General features: G+C 51.4%; 3 protein-coding genes across 3 annotated transcripts; 1 reads left to right on the top strand and 2 right to left on the bottom strand.

Moving 5' to 3' along the window:
* Nucleotides 1-10706: 10706 nt before the first annotated feature.
* CTHT_0051330 (uncharacterized protein) lies at nucleotides 10707-12100 on the top strand (the record flags this gene model as incomplete). The annotated part of the gene is made up of 3 exons (XM_006695412.1): nucleotides 10707-10874; nucleotides 11024-11102; nucleotides 11493-12100. The coding sequence occupies 3 exons, from the start codon at nucleotides 10707-10709 to the stop codon at nucleotides 12098-12100; spliced, it is 855 nt and encodes a 284-aa protein (XP_006695475.1).
* Nucleotides 12101-12717: 617 nt separating this feature from the next.
* CTHT_0051320 (uncharacterized protein) lies at nucleotides 12718-16284 on the bottom strand (the record flags this gene model as incomplete). The annotated part of the gene is made up of 1 exon (XM_006695411.1): nucleotides 12718-16284. The coding sequence occupies one exon, from the start codon at nucleotides 16282-16284 to the stop codon at nucleotides 12718-12720; it is 3567 nt and encodes a 1188-aa protein (XP_006695474.1).
* A 1283-nt stretch (nucleotides 16285-17567) lies between these two features.
* CTHT_0051310 (uncharacterized protein) lies at nucleotides 17568-19256 on the bottom strand (the record flags this gene model as incomplete). The annotated part of the gene is made up of 5 exons (XM_006695410.1): nucleotides 17568-17612; nucleotides 17671-17844; nucleotides 17903-19071; nucleotides 19150-19170; nucleotides 19238-19256. The coding sequence occupies 5 exons, from the start codon at nucleotides 19254-19256 to the stop codon at nucleotides 17568-17570; spliced, it is 1428 nt and encodes a 475-aa protein (XP_006695473.1).
* Between the last annotated feature and the right edge of the window lie 1661 nt (nucleotides 19257-20917).

The following is a 20917-nucleotide window of genomic DNA, read 5'->3' as shown; positions in this document are numbered from 1 at the left end:
ATTTTGATACACAAAAAGAGAGGAACAATCAGGGATGGATCGGAGAGGGGTTTTTTCAAGGGTGATGAATTGGTTGGTTTTTTTTTCTCTTTTATTAGAGGAAGGGAGAAAAGATGGATGGCTGTCAGCGAGCATGGATGGAAGCAAAAGGATCAGGAGTGATTGGTGCCGCTTTTTCTTACTCTCCCTCACTTATATGCGTCCCATGTATTTTTATCTGCCCCTGATGAAGGTGTACCCTGGCGTGTGCTGGTGTGTTCTTGATTTCATGTTTCTTGGCCTTTACATTTTTTTTTCTTTGCCCCTTTGAGTGTTACAGTCTTCGCAGCATTGTTATGGCATGAGAAACGGACGGCTGTCGGAGTGGTCGGGTCCTGAAGCATTACCACATCCTCACTTTTTCCACTAATGGTTTACTGCATCTTTGTCGGTCCTTGTTTTGCTTGCTCGTTTGGCTTAGCTGGTCGTCAAAGTGGTGATGGTCGTGGATGGAAGGAACACGGACGGTGATACCACTGGCAGTTGCACTCCTTTTTAGGTCTATTGTTGTTCGTTTGATCTTATTGCATTCCTACATCATTGCCCAAGTTATCCTCGTTGAGGAGTCTCTCCGTCTCTGTTGCAGGTCCCTACGTACAGTTTTTGGTGCGGAAGGCGTGGTCTGGCATATCAATCTCTTTTATCACATAGAAAAGAGGCGAGAGGTTTTTGGGGTCCATATATGTAACCATGCATACATAGGCCATTCATAACAGTGGGATTTCCATTAGACACTCCTTACATCGAATCGTGTCCAGTTTATTTTTAACTATCCTTCACAGTCTCCTTGGCCTTGAAGACTTGAAAGTACTATCGGAGGTATCCTTCCCTCAACCTCTCTTTCCTGTTCATTGTTTTATCTCTCAACCTTGGGCAGATTGCTTCCAATCTTCACTGGACACGAGGGTCCAGGAGTTCAGAGAACATAAACATATCAGCCAAGGCATCTAAAAGAACGCAGAGGTCAACAAGAAGGGGGGTTGGGTTTACGTTGACTATTACGAGTATAAGGGTTCTGTACACAACTAGGCCATTTGCAGGTCACAAAATTGTTCCAGCTATCTGTGCCTCTTGAGTGCAAAACTGGATATCTTCAGAGCATAATAATATCCAAACGAAACCTAGAAGTCGGCTTACCCGTGCGACTGGCATCTCCCACGAAAACCCAAGGCCCAAGAGGTTGAGAGCCAGATATGGGTCTCCTTGTGCCGCCGAGTGTAACCAAGCCTCTTGTCTGATTTGTGGATCATGTCGGCAAGTGTCTCCCATATCGGTATACTTGTTTACCGTATCTTAGCGTTCCGCCGTCATGGGCCTCGTCAAGGCGAACTATAGCCGACAACACACATATCTGGAACATATTCATTGTCCTATCCGATTTGCCCTGCTCATGAAACTCACTCGTGGATACAAGGTAAGGCGTGAGCAAGGTCAACTTGCTCTCATCCAGGCAGGAAGGAAGGCGGGCACTGCCACGCCGTACCGGACTTTAGAGCAGAAGTGTCCGAAGGGGACGTATTGCGCATGGGAGACAAGCGGTTGTGAGACGTAACCACACGCCCAGATAGTTCGTAACCCGTATCTGTAGTTAATTAGTGCTTGACTGCGTAGGTAAGACTATTAGTATGGTCTTTTGATCCTCTGCTTGCTGCTTGCCAGGCCAAGGGTGTGATGAAAAACTTAGGGCTTCAGGACCAGAGCCCAGGGCGATCGGGCGTTCTGTGGCGTCTTGCATCCACGCCTGGCCCGCTCGTGTCTCAACCTTATACGAGATGTTTTCTCGCAGCATCGATGTTGGGTTCGTTGAATGGTTCACGATTCTAGATCCAACCATTCCAGTTGAGTCAAGAAAGTGGTTGACTCAGCCGGCGATAGTCTGGCAATCGGTGACGGCCGGGATTGAGGCTAAGCAAGTTAAGAACAAGACAAAGTTCAAGGAAATCGGGAACAAGCAAGTCTGGAACCTAGAACTTTGCATGACTGTTTCTCACTTGTTGGGACCTGAAACTCCAGGACGGAATCATGTGAACGGTGAAGAATGGCTGTCTGGTTGCTTAGGCAAGGCAAGGCAGGACGGTCCTGGGACCCAGTTTGGCCCTACGACTGGAGGACAGTTTCCTAATGAAGCAAGGCAGACCAATCAAAGGCGCCAATTCCAATCCTCCGCGATGCCCCTCATCTTCCAGTTCTTGAGTCTCTGTTTGCATACTCGTTGCTGTTCTCAGCGTTCTCAGCTTGCTACTACTACACACTAATGCTTACTTGCATTAAGTCCTATCACTTCCGATAGCTATTTTCTTGGCTCCCGACGGCGACCCCGTGGCCCAGTTCATGTCAGAACCATTCTATTTGCTGTAAACTTTGGCGAAGAGACGGCTAGCAAACCTGACGGGCCTACCCCAGCTAAGATGCGGATGACTTGGGGCTGTGTCTATCGCTCCCGACTTCTGGGCTCTCCTCCGCCCAATACCCGCAATGAGGGCCCACAACGCCGTGCCCTGCGGCTCCTCCGGAAGACTGATGGTGGGGCCCCGACCTAGTCGGGCTGATTGGCCGGAGGCCGGTGAGCCTTGGCCCCCGAACTGTGAACGTTGGGGGGGGGCAGTTTCCCCGGACCCTGCTGCTTGGCATTGGTTGCTGACAGCGACACTGTTTCACAAGTCACCGGAGGAGAGCAAATATCGCTTGATCAAGAACATGTTGCGGTGCGAGATCTGTCGATGACCCTGCTGTACGAAGTGAGGCTGATTATCAGGCACAGTGTGCTGAATTGGAGATGGCAGAACAGTATTGAGAATGTACAAAACATGTCAGCAAAATCCATAGTCTGCTACACCGAGATGGAGTTCAGACTGTTTCAGTACTCGGTAAGCGAGAGCATTTCAGTCCAGATTACCCAAGAGGGCGGTTCTTGAGAGAGCATGGGGCAATGTATGGATTCCGTGCGCGATGACGAGCTGCAACATGTTGTGTTACATGGTTCAACTGTTTCCCCAGCTAAGAGCGCAATGCCACAACAAAACAAGCAATAAACGGGGCTTTTATCAGAATGCAGTTGAGGACAGCAGTGTGGTTCACCCGATCGCAGATCGACAGGGGCAAAGTCAACTGTCCCCCGGCCAACGAGGCGAACTGCGGTGCTGAATGGTCAGGCTGTGTGGCTGTTCCCTTTCTAGAACAACCTTGCCCAGATTTGATGTGCAGAGTCAAATCCTTTGACTGAGGCAGAGCGCTCGTTGGCCAATTCCAATGGCTAAGTGTTTTGCAATCCATTGAACTAGTATTTTGATCCTAGGAGGGAGAATCGAGGTCTCCTGACATGACTACGCATCACGGGATCTCACATGACAGGATTTGACAATCGGAAATTTCAACCTCCGTACTAAAATCTACGATTGGTACCACCATTTTGAAGTACTGGTGCACGCTCAGGACGGCTTGCACATTCGATTTTACTAGGTCAAAGGATTTGTGCCATTTCAATTACAGCCAATGGATACCGATGAGGCCTGCTTGTTCGAAGTTGTTAAGCTTCAAGGCAAAGACCCTTGTGCTTACGCTATAGCTAAGCTTTCACCCAGTACGAGAGGGCGGAAGGACTCTCTTGGCAACCGTTTTGATCGATGCCATCCTGGGACAAGCTCAAGCTTGGTCGCATCTTTGACCTGGCCCCGTCGTAGGCCTGGTCAGATCGTAGGCCATCGGACCCCGCCTGGCCGGGCCAGAAGATCTCCCGGCCGCCATCCAGGTCAGGTGTATACGAAGTGACGCACGCCCCTCCAGGTTTTTTGAATTCTTGGGACACTGAATCCTTCCGGTGGCCCCCATTTTCAGCAATGGACACTCTCGCCTCGCCGGGGAGGGCGATGCCGCGTCACCCGTTACATCTTGATGGCAGAAACCGCAATCAAGACTTTTTTTTTCCAGATCATTCTTTCTGTGCCCGGCTCGAGAGTGTTGTCTCCTGCCTGTGTCCTCCTTCTTGGTGATTAAAGACCCCGCTGTCATAACGTGGGGCTGCTTGCGGGATGCCCAGAGGATTCGGCGCTAACCCACCCAGGCCCCGCAATGGGCTGATGCTTCGAAGCTTTAACTCTTTCTGCCTTCTCGATAATCTCAAGCGGTGCAGTCTTGGTCGCCTCGGACTGAGTGTTGTGGAGCTTCGAGTGCCGGATACGATCCTCGCTTGGGAGGGGCCATTGAGAATGACCGACTGGACACGCCCAAGGTGACATCATGCCTCAGGTAGGCCGAATGCAAGGCTGAGATGGAGCATACATTGACCGGGTCCCTGCTCGCAAAAAAGTTGGATGCGAATACCGAGCAACCACAGCAGCGATGCCGACCTCGGTAGACGCCAGATCGGTGCGACTCAAGTGGTACTACCTACTGCCCCAGCGTCTGTAGTAAGACCACTTAGGTACCGGGTAAAATATCGAGCAACGGCCTATCTGTAGGTCACCGGAAAGATCAGCAAGTGTTGGCCAACTGTATGTACATACGGATAGGTGCAAGTACTAGTTACAATGCTGCTCCCACAGGTTTGGAGACGGCACCTCCATGCCATGACCCAATGTTGGCACGTACACATACCGTGGATGCTGAGATTTTCCGCACGAAACCTATGGACAAACTCCCACCTGTCAGCCGTGTGTTTTGTGTCGTTTGCCCAGCCCGGCTACACAAACAACCAAGATGTTTCCCGCTGTGGAGTAGCACGGTGATCGACGATCGCTGTCGTTTGATTCTCAAACACAGCGTTCTGCAACACAATGCCCATATTAGTCACGCCGATATGGGCTGCAAGGTTCTCTACTCCCCTCCTCCAGTCAGAATTTAGCGTTTTGATCCGAATGCACTAAAATCCAGGCTGCCACAACATCTGTTCAGGGCTGACTTGTAAGAATGGAGACTTTTGCAGAAGCCTTTGGTACTACGACTAGCGAGTTATGCGCAACACTACCGTCAGAAGGTTTCCGCTGACGATGTGTGCTCCCGTAGAACACCCAGTTCGGCAATTAACGCTACCTGGCCGCGTCGATAGTCCCCATCTTGGTAAGTTTCGTGCGCATTTGCGAAGAAAACCCCTGCTGCACCCACAATTGGCCTCTTGCACTCTCAACATCTTTGACGACCGGACAAGCCCCAGGCTGTGTACATGCTGGTTTGCATATCATCGGAACAACAAGCAGCCCATGCCAAACAGAGAAGATGTCCAAACAAGACCAGCTCGATACCGCTCTTAGTTTGTTCTGTTACTGCGCCATCATCCAAGACTGTGCTGTCTGCGCTAGCCTGCAGGACCACGCTGAAGCGATGAGCCACTTAGCGTCCGTTCCGGCTTTCTGGCTCCAGCACGGGGACAGAAGAGCCACAGGTGTCCCCATTGCTGCCTTCACGCCCTTGAGACTTCAGATCCACCTCACTGTTGCAGATGACACTTACGAGGCCTTCTCGGGCATTTGGGGCCTATAAGGCTTCCATGATGCCTCGTTTCGGTCTGTCGACTATGAGTCGGACATCTAAGCCTTTGCAATAACAGGCACCGTGCCTGAATTGCTCACTCCTTGTGTTTCCTTCTTTGTAGCCCTAGTCCGCTACAGACGTATTATCCTTCGTCCTCCACGCCCGTCCCGAGCTGATGCCTGACCGGCAGCCATCATTATTTATATCACCATCCCTTCGTTCCCTTGACACGTTTCTCTTGCTCCTCAGACCTCGTTCGTCGTTTATTTATACATATAGTCCATCATCTCGTCACCAGAATCCAATTCCTCCTGTGAAGCATCCAACAGTTAGATATCACAAGATCTGTTACCCATCGAGCAACTACGCCAAGACACAAGAATCATCTCCATCAACATTCCAATTCTGATCAGTGACCTGAGCTCCAATTGAACCTCACTACACGATGTGTTACCAACTGGTTGAGGTTTACTCAGTCTGCCGCTGCCTCTACTACACCCACGCTGTTGATCGTTGCCCCCTCTATGGTCGTTCTGGTCACCTCGTCGAAACCAGAACAATAGAAGTCGGCCATTCGTGCCGGAACCACTCCTCGCTTGGCTACAGCTATGCTACGCCATCCAACTACTCTGACACGGGCTACAGCTCCTTGAGGCCATCATCTTCGAGGTCTTGCAAGTCATCATCTTCCTCCTACTACAAGGGGCTGTCTTCATCTTCGTTTATGCGTTCAAGACATTGAGAGAATGAGGAGCGGTTGGGGGATGGGATCGAGTTAAGGGAAGCTGTGAATGAGGGGGGGGGGGAAGGTTATTTGGGATGGTAATGGAAGGGTTTTCTTCAGTTTGGTGTTGATTGGCATACAGCTTGTTCTGATACGTCTCCTTCCTTTTCAACGTACACGAAGCATATTGGGACATGGCATGACGCAGCACGACGAGCAACGACGATACACGACCGTTTCTTTAGCATGATCGGCGATGGTAGGGAAGCTCGGATTGAGTAATGGTGGATTGGGGGAATTTCTTTGGAGATGACTGTTTGCCTATTTGTACTTCCAGTTTCTTTTTTGAGTTGTTGTTCTGTTTCTTTCCTTTGATACCTCACACATCACTGGTCGGGACGGGTTATGCATGATGGGTATACAGCACTGGCGTTTGAAAGAGCGGATGATGGGATCAATGACGGGTGGATTCTAGTTTCATCTTCATGTTTTCTCTTATACATAGTGGCCTCAGTGGCATCTCTCATCTTTCCCTTCTGCTTTTTGTGGCTTCCCTCTTGTGTTTTGCTGTCTGTTTTACTGATTTTAGACTGGAGGCCGGGAGGGGGGTTCGACGTTGAATATCTCTCGACTTTTGGTTTGTTAGTAGTAGCTCTGGAAGCAGCTACCATCTTACGCCGGCAGGACTGATGGATAACGAACATGGCTAGGTAGACAATAGCAATGCTTCTTTACTTGCAGACATGTTGGTCACGATTTTGCTCCATTCTGTACAACCTTAATTATGGAGACGGTTTCAAGCTCCACCTGCTCTCCGACACCTCTAATCTCACCGGCCTTCCAAATCTCCCCGATATCTCGAACCTACCTGACCCTTTAAATATCTCCGACAAGGACTGAACAAAACAAGGCTGCACACGGAACATATCGACCAAATATGCCGTTGCGATGGCAGACTCAATCTGTCATCGTTTGCGTTATTCTACCACCGTAATACCAGAAAACGCGACTGTCTTTGCAACCGTCTCTGAGATGGGAGCGCAGCCACAACGAGTGTTGAAAAATGTTACCAGATGAGGAAAATCACGAGTGAGAGCACTGCCACCTTAGGAGTCAGGCCACTTGCATGACTGGGTCGGTGAGCAGTCACTTTTCGGAAAACTACTATGGGATGACAATTAAGAAAAAAGCAACTTGGTTTCCTGGCATGTTGGGATGTGGTGCAAGGTGCAAGAGCTGTTTAATGTACGTTGTTGGGGGGGGGGAAAGTCAATTCGGGTCACCGCGATGACACAAGCGAGGGTAAGTAGTGGGGTTATGCTCCGCCGTATCGATGGCACCCAGCGGTTGGGCCAGCGACTCTAAGGTCCTCACTATCCTCAATGATTGCCTACGGGAACGACTGCTATAATCGGAGATAAGAATGCTTGCTGGAGCCGGAGATCATAAACAGTAAAAAATTAGTACACACCTCAGAGAAGTCATTTCTTACCAGTGTTGTGCCAGCGAAACATGTTGTTGCCCCGCTATCCAGTGGCCCAGTTAACCCTGCGAGCACCACAGCTAGCCCAGCATCAATTGTGACCTCGAGCGCCTGAAACGTCCAATCATTGGCAGCCCGTGCCTGGTGTAGCATTCATGAGTAACAAGAGATAGACCGAGCTAAACGCGATAAAAATAGGCGCGCGTTCAGCTAGCCGTGGCAGCCGCCGTGCTATCTGTTGCTAGACAACTGAACTGCGAAGACAAGATTGCAGTTCGACGCTAAAGCGTCTGCACTGGGCATGACGATAATAGATTGAACTGGCGAGAGGGAGCTCTGGCGGACCTAGCGAAGAATATGAGTACCAGAAATGTTCAGCCTTCGGAATGTCCAAGTTTTCCTGTCTACCTATGTCGAACAAGTAACACGTCACGAAGAGTGACCAGGAGGGAGCTGTGAATAGGTGTCATGGAAATTAAAATAGGATACAACTGAAGCCCGGACGAGCTGAACCCTTGCTGCTCTTGCAGGACTTCGAGAAGGGGGAGCGGAGGAATAGCCTACCTTGCTAGCAAGCTGTCGTCTAGCTTCAGATATTCGGTCGAGTACTGGAAGCGAGGCGGCTGAAGAAACAAATAAAACAGACAACATTACAATAGCGACGCTCATTCGGAACCATATTGAGAGTGGACGCCGACCATCTCAGCGCTAAGAAGTTGGCGGCGCCAATACCACGGCACAGCGAACCCACCTTCGTCCTAAGAATAATCGTACCCGTCACCCAAAGTCTCGTTGCTTCTCGCGTACTATCCGCTGCATCAGAAGCTTGTACGGTCCAACCCAGTCTAGCTGTGAAAAGGCTAAGCAGCACAGCAGGACAGTCCGGTCCTGCGGGTCAAAGTTGCAGAGCAACACGGAACCTGGTGTTGTGACTTTGGCTTACGTTTTTAAAGACCAGCCTTACGTTGCCCCGTCTCTTATTACATGGAGCCAATTTGGTTTGGTGAGAAAAGGCTATCAAAGAGAAAAAGATAAAGGGAGACCTATGCGTGATGCGCCCTAGGGTTGCAGTCGACCTGTTTGGTAAAAGCTGGTAACCATGGTGGGTCATTCAAGTAAGTTGCAACTTTCTCAAACACTCAGCAGCTGCAGTAAGGTTTCACGGGACAGGTTGGGCGCTTTAGTATGTACCTAGCTATGGGGTCATGGAATTGGACATGGGCAAATATGAATGCTCCGGGTTTGAGGCTCTGAGGTCCATTCTCCAAGCCGATGAACAGTGACGTTGTATTACCAGACGGCTACCTAGTTTACATCGGTCCCTTAAGTCAGTGGCAATACGAGATGCCAAAGACACATGGATCTTGTGAGAAGACAAAATAGTCATGAGAACATAGATGAAGATCATTTCACTTTATGCGAATCAAGTATCCTCCTGCTGCAACTCGGTTAGAGTTACGGATCTGTACTGAAACGGATGGTCGGCGGGGGGTTGAAGTTGTATGTGTACGGAGTGTCGTTGATTAATAGCTAAAGCTCTGAGATTGGATTACGGAGGTTATGTTTGGCAGCTGTTCAAAGTATTATATATATATATACGCCAAGACTCCCCTGCGGTTATCGATAACGGACCTTTCCCACTCAACAAGCTTTCCCACCATCGAGCCTGACGCGCCTCGATACGCGTTGCTGCTTTACGAACAAGCAAAGAGCAACTCTGCAATTGTAGTTCAAGAACAATCGACTACGAACATGTATCAGTTTACTGGTTTGTGATCGAAACCGCTCATCACCAGCGAGTTGTGTCGATTTCCATTGCCTTGGCCCTTGGGTGTCTTACCATTCCGCATTCTTGTTATCCTTAAACATTATTTCTCGACAGCTGTCCATTAAATTTAGAAGTTATCAGCTTGCATAGGGAACGAGTGTGATAAGATTTGTCAAACACACACTCTGAGGAGTCTCGTGTCAAAAACTAAAACCCGTAACTCCTCGACCGCAGAGGCTGAGGACAAGATGGAGAAGAAAATAAATGAGTCCTCAGAGTTGCACAGCGCGGGCAAGTACAAAGAGTCAATGAAAGCGTCGTTGATTGTGAGTATACAACAAGAACCCTGTGGGAATTTCAGAAGCTAATTGATTGCAAGGCTATCGACATGTGTCAATGCGGTGTAGTGAACAATAGAAGGCCCCGTCATGAAAAAGACAAATCCTGTCACATCCAGCAATGCCTCAAGGCCCTTCTCACCCATGATCCTGAAGTCCTTGCTCAAGTTAGCAGGCGACCATGTGCATGTGGCTATGAGTGGCCGAGATGCACTCAGGCCCTGCATGCCACAGCACTTTACGGCCTTGCCGGAACACAGATGACGACAGGAAATTATATCTCCGCCTTTTCAACTGCGTTGAGCATAATCCGTCTGGACCCATCAGCCGCCCAGGGCTATGTACGTGCTGCCGAAGTTTTACGCGAGCTGCGTAAAGGTCTCAAAGCGGAGAGTTCGAGTTTGGCTATGTCTGCTCGTCGAGCAGCAGATGAGATTGTCCGTATGTCTGGACTCTCTTCAAACTCGGAAACATTGCCGCACCTCATGACTGCTTTCATAAAAAGTGGATTGCATAATGTAGAGCGTTATCGTCGCAGGGATTCTGATGAGTACGAAGTAAGTCGCTCCAGCTTGTTTCAGCGGACAAAGCAATAGAACTTGACTGACGACACGTCTTTAGGACTGGCTTCGTCGCTTGGGGCAGAGACTCGGGATTGTAGAGACACGAAAAGATCCCGTCAAAACACTCCCCCCAGAAGTTATTCACATAGTATTTTCGTTTCTTTCGACCAGCAGCCTGATGTAAGTGAAACAGGTTGACGACCAGAATGTAGGGCTCTAATACTATCACAGCTCCTGCCTAAGAGTGAGCAAGTTGTGGTACCAGACCATACTCCAAGATAAACTTCTCTGGACTGTAATTCGACTCGTGCATCCACGCAGCACAATGAAGCTACGAAGCTTCCTCAAGAGATTATCGCACGCCAAGAGTTTAATCATCCTCGAGACCGATGACTTCAGACTTACTCCACATAAAATGGGACAAATCGTCAACGGCCTACCTCGCCTTCAGCGCCTTCACCTGGGTTCCAGGAAATGGGAAAATCCTCCAGATGTGGGTAACGTGTTCCGAGGAAGGACCAGTGCAAATCTGACCCATATCTCATTCCATAACATCGATCTTCCAGTAGCTGGTGCTGAGTTGATCCAACTGTGTTCAAACACCCTCGAGAGCCTTGACGTCGTCAGCAGTCATGACTTCAGGTTTTGTCTCGGGAGTTGCTCGTTTCCGAAGCTAAGAAGGCTTCGTATCATCTCGACAAGGCTACTGAATTTCCCACTGGTAAGACGCACACTTTATACCCCTCAGCCTCCAGTACCATACGCAGCTATTGACCGACCCAGCTATCGATAATTCCTAGGACCCCTGCCCTGGAAGAGCTGTACCTAGACAATTTCGAACCGGAATGGGCACCGCACACCGCTCATTTGCATCCAAACGATCTTCTACATGACTTTGCAGCAAACAGTCTCACAAAGTATGCGTGGCACAGCCTTCGTCGACTTGTTCTTGGGCCCAGAATTATACACCGTATGTCTCCTGGAGGTGTCATCACCGCCTCAATCGAAGGCAGGCGGTTCCCTCCACTACCATCCACACTCCAACACATCGAAATCCTCACCGACAACGTCGAACTTAGCCACAATATCTTTTTTGCACGAAACACAACAGACTATCCTAACCTATACCCCGACCCAATCACTGACTTTCCCCACCTCCCTCACCTCCAAACCTTCCGCTGCCGCTCCTACATCAAGCCCTCCCTCCTCAAGCCCCTCCTTGAACCAGCCGCCCAGAACGGCAGCCTTGAAGTCCTCGAACTAGCCATCGACCCAACCTTCAGATTCCCCAGCGACCCGCGCATTCGCCACCTCCTTCACAACGCAGAGCCTATCCAGCACCCCGCCACCGACCTATCCTTCGCACAAAGCGAGAACCTCCACACCCTTGGCCTGCGCGACTTCAACTGGGCTGACGCAGACAGCCACGGCTCGGTGCTCGCCAGTACATTCAACGGGAAACCCCTGCTCGATTGGATCGAGTGCTTCCCTAAATTGCACACCGTCATGGCCTACCCCGGCATGTACGAGCAAGCAGCCGGCTTTATGCTGGAGCTGATCCGACATCCGAGCGTCAAGGAGCTCCATCAGTCGGTACTATCTGGGATAATGTGGGATGAGGCTAAGAAGCTGGCAGCAGAGCATGGAGTCAAGCTTCATCATACTGTGAATTTTGTTCCGGCTGGATGGTATGAGTGGTACAAAGAAGGTTGGCAATGACCCAGTTGGGTGTGGTCTTCTGCTCGCCCAAGTTTCCTTCAGCGAAGGGTGGGGAAATGTCGTTGTTTATCAAGGTTTGGGGGGATTGGCAGAGCCAAGGCAGGGTTAAGCCTTTCGGTCGACGGATAGGACAGAGATTATGAAGACATGACGGTCTAATCGCACGACAAATGAGTATGCAGACCGGCAGGTGAAGAAATAGCATAAATTATTTTTAACCTCGAGGATGAATAATCACAAGTTTCCACTCCCAGCAAAGTGCTAAACAATCAAGACTAACCATCAGGTCTGATAAGCACCACCAACTCTCCTCCCTCCCGGTTGATCATGATAGAGATGATGGTGTACCCAGACCCAACAGCAGTTTGTCAAATAACAACGAGACTGAAACAAAGGTTATCCCGATATCCTTTAACAAAGCAAAAAGCCAACACAATCACACAATAAGAGGTCGCCGTTCGCGACAAAGCTGAAGCTAAGAATGATATGACTCCTCCAACATGTCGGGATGTTGTCTCGAGCCGTTGACCAAGACAACATAAGCACCATAAACAAAGTCAAACACCAATAAAATGATACAAGCCAATGTCATAAAACAACCTCGTATCCCCCAAAACTTAGTCCTTCCTGACTTCCCTCTCACGATGCTGGTCCCTCCTACGAAATGATTGAAACCCCCCCCCTTTTTTCCTACGAAAGGGCCGCTGATCACCGACCCTTTTGTTCCCAGAGTCACTTTTCGCCACTCCATCACTTTTCGGGGCTCCCTCCACTTTCTGTTCTCCAGCAACCTCGGTTGTCTTAACACGATCGGTCGCAACAACAGACAAGACAACCTTCTCCAGGTGCTCGATGGCCTTCTTCGTCTCCTTTTGCTCATCTAGCACCTTCACGATCGTGTCCTTCTGCTCTCCCAAAGCCCGTTCTACTTTCTCTTCGTGGGATTGCAGAGCCTTCCGGGTCTCATCTCTGTGTTTTCCCAAGGCCTGTTCTACCAAGTTTTTGTGTTCATCGAGAGCTTTGCCAACATCATCATATGTTCCACTAACGACAACCTGAGTTTGCTTCTTGGGCCCCTCAACTTTGCCGTCCACAGGTTCTGGGGCAGGGATCTCTTTGATCTGTCCCTTAGAATTATTAGACTCCACACTTGGGGGTTCTTCAGGAGGAAGCTTTCGATCCTCAAGATTTTCGTCCTCCTCGGCAGCAGGAACTCGTCGACTCTGTTGTCCTCGGTTCATGTCACCTTGGTGCTGGACATTATGAGGCTGCTGTCCAGGAGCGATCCAACCAGCATGGACCGAAGCAACAACCCCAACTTGCTTCAGAACCTTCTCTGCTTCCTCCTTGGCCCTCCGCTCGGCTTCTTCTTTTGCCCTTCTCTCAGCCTCTTCTTTTGCGGCCTTAGCAGTTGCAGCAGCTGCAGCCTTGGCCTTGTTCGCCATCTCTTTCCATTCTTGCTGGGCTTGCTGCTGCGCTTTCCGTGCCTGCTCTTGTTGGTGCTGCCGCAGCACGCGTTGGGCTTGACGCATTTTGCATCCCAAGTGGTATCCGGGCTCGTTTTCTTTTCGCCACTCCAGCCACATCTCGTACAGCTGCTGCTTGACTGGGTCATGGTCACGGGGCTTCGTGGTGACGGGGAAGAACGGGCGCATCATCTGAGCCGTCATCGTTGGCTGAGTAATTTGTGAAGCGAGAGGACCTGTTGCATTTGTGGGAGAAACACCAGGGACAGCCGGGACAGGAGCAACTGCAGGAGCCAACGGGATCGTGGTTGGGGGGATAGCAGTGCTTCCAGTACTCACGAGAGGAACCACACTCGGGTAGCCTGGGGCATTAGGTCGATCTGATGAGTTTGTTGACTGTCTTGCTTGCATGTTGACAAGATATGCCATCTGCTGGGCCGCCAAAGTTGTTGGCGGGATAAGAACTGGAACAACAGTGCCATCAGAGCGCACGCTGACAAAGTATGGGTAGGGAGCAGCTAGCGTTGGCGTGATGCGTGTGTTGCCAGTACTTGAGCCCCCCTGTACAGGATTGGCGGAAGCCGGTCGAGCTGATGTGGGTGTATTGTTACTCGACATCGTAAACTCGGGGGCAGCAGGATTGAGCCTTGATGACTGACCACCACTTTGCGAATGATAACCCGAGTCGGTCGAGCCATCAGATGCCCGCAATCCCGTCTGGAGGCTGATGGTCGGAACAGCCAGGGTCGGTCCAACCTTGCTTGACCTGTCGCTGCGGCGACCATAAACTGTCGGCTCTCCAGATGCCAGAGCATTGGCATGATCATCCCCAGACCTGCGGTTTACGTCGCGCCCTCCTCTGCCCTTGGAGCGAGTATCCTGCTCTTTGTCATTGGCATGGGCTTCTCCATCGCGCTCCTTTTTTAACGCGTCAAGCCGTTCCCTGAGGTAATCGAGAGATTCTTGAGGAAAGAAATCCCGGTTCACCTCCCCTACATCCATTCCAGAGGTTGGAGTGGGTGCAGGAGGAGGAGCAGTAGACACGCCCATACGACCGAGAACCTTCTGAAAGCGACTATGAACCTCAGTCACCACGTTGCAGTAAGGTCTGCCAGTTTGCGCTCCGTTGGGCCCGAGGTCGTCAGCAGCGTGCCATGTCTCATGAACACGTTCAGAAAGCTGGGTTTTGGGAGATGTTGTGATGCCATCTCCCGCAGTGCTGGATTGCTCGCCAGGCTCACCTCCTCTCGAATCCACGTTTGTGGGAGGAGTTGGTCCTTGCATTTGACTAGATGCGTCTTCCGGGTACTTTGTGATATCGTCAGAGCGTCTGAAATCGTTCTCCTCTCTCCGCGCAGACCTGGCCTGCAACCTATCCGGCTCAACAACCGGGTAGAGACTGGCAACGCGGGTTTGAGCGGAAGAAAGATCTGTTGGCCAGGTAGTTCGGCCCTCCCCTGCTGGTTTAGTCGACTCCAGGGGTCTGACAGGAGAAACTTCCACTGAGTATTGACGAGATGACTGGATAGCATCGCCACCAACCTGGGTCATGAGCGGCTGAACACTGATAACTTCAACCGGAACCTCGCCCTGGGCGACCAGAACACTGGTTGATGGATGATGTACACTATTTCCCTGGCGGTGACAGTAGGCTGGTACGCGAGTCGCGCCATCGTGATGACTGACATGATCTGTCGTCGTTGGATCGTTTGTTTTCTGAAGGTGGTCTGATTTGTTGTCACAACCTACAGCATTGCCCTCACAAGAGCTATCACCAATGAAGCTGGAGGAGCTGACCTCACGATTGCGTCCATCTCCTGGGGTGAACATGGATGTTGACTCGGATGAGCTCAGCCTGCGGACGGGAGCTGAGTTGATTTGCTCCCAAGGGACAAGCTCCTCCTTGGGGACACGGTACTGGATGGCGATATCGACTTCCAGGGCATCGTTATCGAAGGCCGTATCGCCATCAAGGATACTCGAATGAGTCTCCACAGAAGTGATGCTCGTTGGAAGACCTAGGCAAGGAGAAGATGCAGTAGCTCTCTCTTTACCCTTCTGTCCGGTGTTGATGCCAAAGTCAAATTCAAGCTTGGATTCTGGAGAGGTCGCAGATGACTCCTTCGTACGCTCCTCTTTTGAAAAAGTCGTGCCCTGAGATGTTCCTGACGAAGAGTCACTGCTATCTCTGGTCGTGGAAGCAAGACCGGTAGAAGCCTGGGCTCCAGCCTTCGAGCTATCTTGCAAGGTCCTCACAGAAGCCGTATCCAGCTTGAGTTGAGGAACGCCCTGCGCTAGGCTGGGGTGGTGTTCCCTTCGGGAAGGAGATTTAGCTGGTGATGTCGTCTTAGACTTTGCAGTGGGAGGATTCGAAATGTCAACGTTGGTAGTAGCCTTCAACGGTGTGGTGTTAGAGGACACTGTTTCCAGTTCACTAGTTCTCCAAACGCCACTGGCGGCTAGTGCCAAGTATACCTTCTCCAATACTTCGGGGGATGGAGTTCCGCCGAGCGCGCGGTTCTCAACCGTATTGCTCTTAGCTGGCCGATTCGGTGCCCAGGCAGAGGGAGGGAAGAAAGGAAGCCAGCCAGGGCGTTGGGCGTTGTGGAGTTTGGATTGCTCCCTGAGACGCCGGGTCTGCTCTTCCACTATTCGTCTTCCTTCTGGGGTGTCTAGGAAACGCTTTACTTCTTCCCAGACCTCGGAGTTGGCCTCCATTTTGGAATCGAAAAAGCTGAGATGACAGTTGACAAGTTAATGAGAGAATAGAAGTACGTTGGCAGGTTTCCTTAAATCATAGGGCGTCAGCACTGGACAATTTCCAAGATATAGGGGAGCAGTTTAACACACAAGAACGTACCTTAGAAGACTAATCGTGCTGCTAGTTGACTTGATTGGCGGTCACCTTGCAGTGGGTTCCAAGGAACAGCGTCCGGAGACGTGCTGGCCCAACGCTCGATGCTGGTGATGAGATGCGGTAACGCTGCCTCAGAGGAATATGTACAAGGTACCCAAAAAAGAGACTTAACGTTGTGTTAGTCTGGAGAGAAGACAGATGTCAACAGTCCAGACCAGTTCGCTGAATCGGCAACGCATCGATCCGGAAGTCTCAGAAAGGACTCACTGGCTGGCTGGTAGTACCAGATAGACGCTTGTTGACGCTTTGCCTTGCGGAGAGAGGGATGAAGGTATCCGCCGGATCATGAACCATATCCACAGAATAAGTGCTTGGATCCTTCCTTTCCTCATCCTATTGAAACATCTGTTATGGCAAGCTTAATGCTAGGACAAAGAAAGGAAGCGACATATGATGTTGAGACACCAGCATATAATGCCTTCCACGCTGGGAAGCACAACTCCATCGTGAAAATCAAACTTGTGGCACCCTCACTTGCCACATTTGCCTTCCGCTGTGCATTTGATATACATCTGAGTGCTGAGTACCTTAGATGCTCTTGGCTGATCAGCACGTGCAAGAAAGCTTTGAACGGCAAGTCTCCGGTCCTCAGATGTTGGGGGAACCCGAGCACGCAGGTACTGGAGCACATGAAAAAAAAAGGGGGAGCATGTAAACATGTTTTCCACAGTAACCGTGGACCGCAATAAGCGCCAAGCCATGATAGACAGCATCTATGCTCCTCCCCAACAAGCGCGGGGAACAGCCTTTGAAGAAATTGCGACCTTATTTCACGGGAAGTACGGGGGTGATCAGAATTTAAACTAGGCAATTTGGGCAGGGGAATAAACCAATTGTTAGTTTCTCCAATCAAGCCCACTGAGACTCAGCTCGCAGAGTTTGATAGGATGAACATAACCTCATTGCCGGTTAAAGCTTGTTGACAAACGTTGGAGACCAGTTGACATTGCTACATGAGGGGTACTGGTAAATAAACACAAACAGAATTGTCGCAACCGAGAACAGATAGATGAAGGTAAAGATATTAGATCGCTCATCATAACCAATTCCATCATCGATCTTTCTTCCCAAAGGACTTTCAATCCTACGCAGCTGGCTGCTGGCCCTGAATGTACGCAGCAAATGATTTCTGCAACCAGTCAGATACTGCTATTACCATAATAGACCAGATATTTATGTAAACCTACCGCATTCCTGGTTTGGATGAAGACAGTGCCCGGACCATGGAACTTGCACACCAGACCCTCTCCAGCAGCCATGCCTGAGATGAGACCACCTGATGCGACACGCTCAATAGTGTACTTGGTGTTCCAGGCAACAAGATGACCATTGTCGACGATGTATTGCTCGCCTTCCGCCAGCTGACGTGTGTGTTAGAGCTTCTTACACGGACAAAGTGTTGGGAGAATATAAACTTACATCCTTCCGAATGATGGCACCGAAGCTAGTCAACCACACCAGACCAGTGCCCGTGATCTTGTACACCCACAGGCCCTCTCCGCTGAAGATAGCTTTGCTCAGACCCTGACGCTTATAATCCTTGACAATATATTGTGTCGACGCAAGATAGGCGTCCGAGCTAACGCTCCATGCCTCGTTTCCGCCGTTGAGCCTCAAGCTGGTGATATCGCCCAACATATGCGGTGCAAAGAGGACCTCACCGGGTCCCGTAAATGTCGACGTGCCCATATCACCTCCTGCCAAGAACTTCTTGACGGTAATCTTGTAGTGACCCTTGAGTTGCACGCTGGGGGACATGGCAAGCATGGCGCCCGGCTTTGCATTGATGGGACAGCCAACGGCCAACTGGATGGTCAGCACTGTGTTGCTGTCGCGGTGGCTGATGCGATAGCTGCCGCCGTTGAAGGTGCCCACATCATCGACATATGTCGACGTGGCTCCCACGAATTGGGGCTGCTGGGTCAGAGTGGCCGCCGGTTGAGCAGGGGGCAGAGTGGCCGCCGGGGTCACTTGGCCTGGAGCAGGCAGCTGAGGAGCAGGTTGCTGCATCTGGGGCTGCTGAGCTTGCTGAGCTTGCTGCTGCTGCTGCTGCTGCTGCTGCTGCTCAGCCTGTTGCTGGGCCTGCTCCTGCTGCTGAAGCATCTTCTTTTCATCTGGATAGCTGTTGTCGTTAGGCTGTCCAGGATATGCAGGAGGGGGTGAGAAGGGCGGCTGAGGGGCTGGGGAGCCGGCGGTCGCAACAGATGCGGTACGAACGTGCGAAGGAAGAGCGCCATGCTGGAAGGCCTGAGGTTGGGGCGGTGGGGGATATTGTTGTTGCTGCTGCGTCGGAGACTGCTGAGGAGGAGGGGGAGGGGGGGTATTGAGCAGGCTGATACTGCGGTTGAGGAGGAGGGGGGTACTGTTGCTGAGTCGGAGGAGGGGATATTGTGCTTGGGGCTGCTGCGGAGGAGGGGGATATTGCGATAGCTGAGGGGGAGGGGGATACTGCTGAGGAGTCGACGAGTTGGCAGGAGGTGTCGGAGCGGGAGCAGCCTGGGGAGGGGGGGATAGCTTGTTGGCGGCGGAGGATACTGCTGGAACTGGGTCTGGGTCGGGGGAGCAGACATGGGAGGAGGAGGGTATGACTGCGGGGCTGGTTCGCGATCACACAGTCAGCGTCGAGTTCTGCAATATCTGCTCTAAAGATGCGCAGTTGGACATACCTCCAGCAGCTCCAGGAGGGGCTGACAGAGGGCATGTGGCATTAGTTTTTAGTTCTCCTTCTGGTAGTTGCTATGTTTGTATACTCACGCGGATAATAACCCGACATCTTGTCTTTTGACACTAGACACTCAGAATGTAGTATATTCTTAGGAACTCCAGACTTCTTGCGAGATTCAGTGGCTGCCTGTTTTGGGAGTTGGAGTTCTCAGATCGTGGTAGCAACCCCGCACTCACGATCACGTTTGAGAGTACGTATAGCGTATGGACTCTTGTCGCAGACCAAGTCACTCAGATCCGACCTGGGCCGATAAGAACAACACCAAGCACTTCTGAACTCTGAAAGGTGGGAGGGACAGGAAGATTCAGCAGAGCTCAAGGGGCACGCGGCATGTCAACTGCTTTTGAAGTTGCAGGAGGAACAGTGGGCAGCGCGTGGCCCTTTGCTGGACCCCTGAATGCAGCAAGGTACCACATGGTAGCTAATTTGAGAATGATACAACGGGACAGCACGACGACCCAATCAACGATCTCCGGCACTGGTAAACACACGCGGGGTCTATGGTGTTGAGGGCGCTTAGGCGGGCGGGAGTTGCGGCTGGCGATTGGCCCGATTGCCACACCAAGCATCAACCCGCTTTTCCTGGAGCCCAACTTCGCCATTTGCATCGTCAGCCTCTCGCCAGAAGAGTTTAGATCGAGCATTTGTACCAATGCCAAGTTCGCCAATTTCCAAACGCGCCGACCAGTGCGAAAAGCGGCTGAAGACGCTAGTGGCTGTCGAAAGGCAGAATTATTGCTGCGGTTGCTGTCGGTGACTTGCCGCAGACAAGGAGCCCTTGTGGACGAGTGAATCATTCGATGGCGCGCTGAGTACACGAGGATGGATGGCAACTGCACCGCCTCTTGGCGTTCTGGCGGCGTGGGGTACCCGATCCTTCGCGCGCGAGTCCCACCCCGGAGGACAGAATTCTCCGATCTTCCGGCCGTTGGGAAGCATTGGCCAATGAGAGTTCACGCCACCAGTTTGCTTCGGGCTGGCAGCTCGCGGGCCATTGCATCACCGGTTTGCTTGTGGTTGGCCGCCGGGAGCTCGGAACGCATCGTCGTGGGCTGAAAAAAACGAAAAAAAAATAAAACTACGCCCACGGCCGCCGGCCAGCTCAGCACCAGCCCACTGGAGCGCAGCACGCTCCGGACCCTCCCAACATTGAATCACTTCCGTTCAAAACTAAATCCCTGGGTGACAGCTCTGTGTTTGTTGCCGTTAAGTAGCAGGGTGCGTTACTCGGTCCAGGGAAAGCTACAGAGCCGTATTCTCCTCCTTAACATACTACACAACGTCCGACCCGCAACGAGCCCAACCCCTGACTTACACCCGCGCCCGGGATACGCAGACCGGCTGATCGGAGTAGCTACGGAGCCGGTCTACGTGAGACTTTGCCCGCGTTGCAGCATGCTTGAGGGCTAAAAAGCCTACGAGACAACGAATACCACCGTCGTGATCCGCCGAAATATCTCAACGTCGATGATGCAGCACGCTGTGTTAAGGGCATTCGGCGCCCTCATGCCAGGGGCGAGCATAAGGCCAACAGCAGGAGCCCAGAGGACAATAGCCCGCACAGTAGTCGTCCCATGGCACCAAAGAATGCTTCTGTCGCAGTTTCGCACAGCACCGAAACGACTGAATGTCAACCTACATGTTTCAAAGCTGCCATCAAGCAGAACAAACAGAGGCTTTCGCTGGTCGGGGGGCGCACGCCGCGGGGC

This window comes from Thermochaetoides thermophila (genome assembly GCF_000221225.1).
Source record: "Thermochaetoides thermophila DSM 1495 unplaced genomic scaffold scf7180000011820, whole genome shotgun sequence".
In the NCBI taxonomy this organism is placed as follows: domain Eukaryota; kingdom Fungi; phylum Ascomycota; class Sordariomycetes; order Sordariales; family Chaetomiaceae; genus Thermochaetoides; species Thermochaetoides thermophila.
The sequence above is the reverse complement of the archived record's forward strand: the minus strand, read 5'-3'. Positions and strand labels throughout refer to the sequence as shown.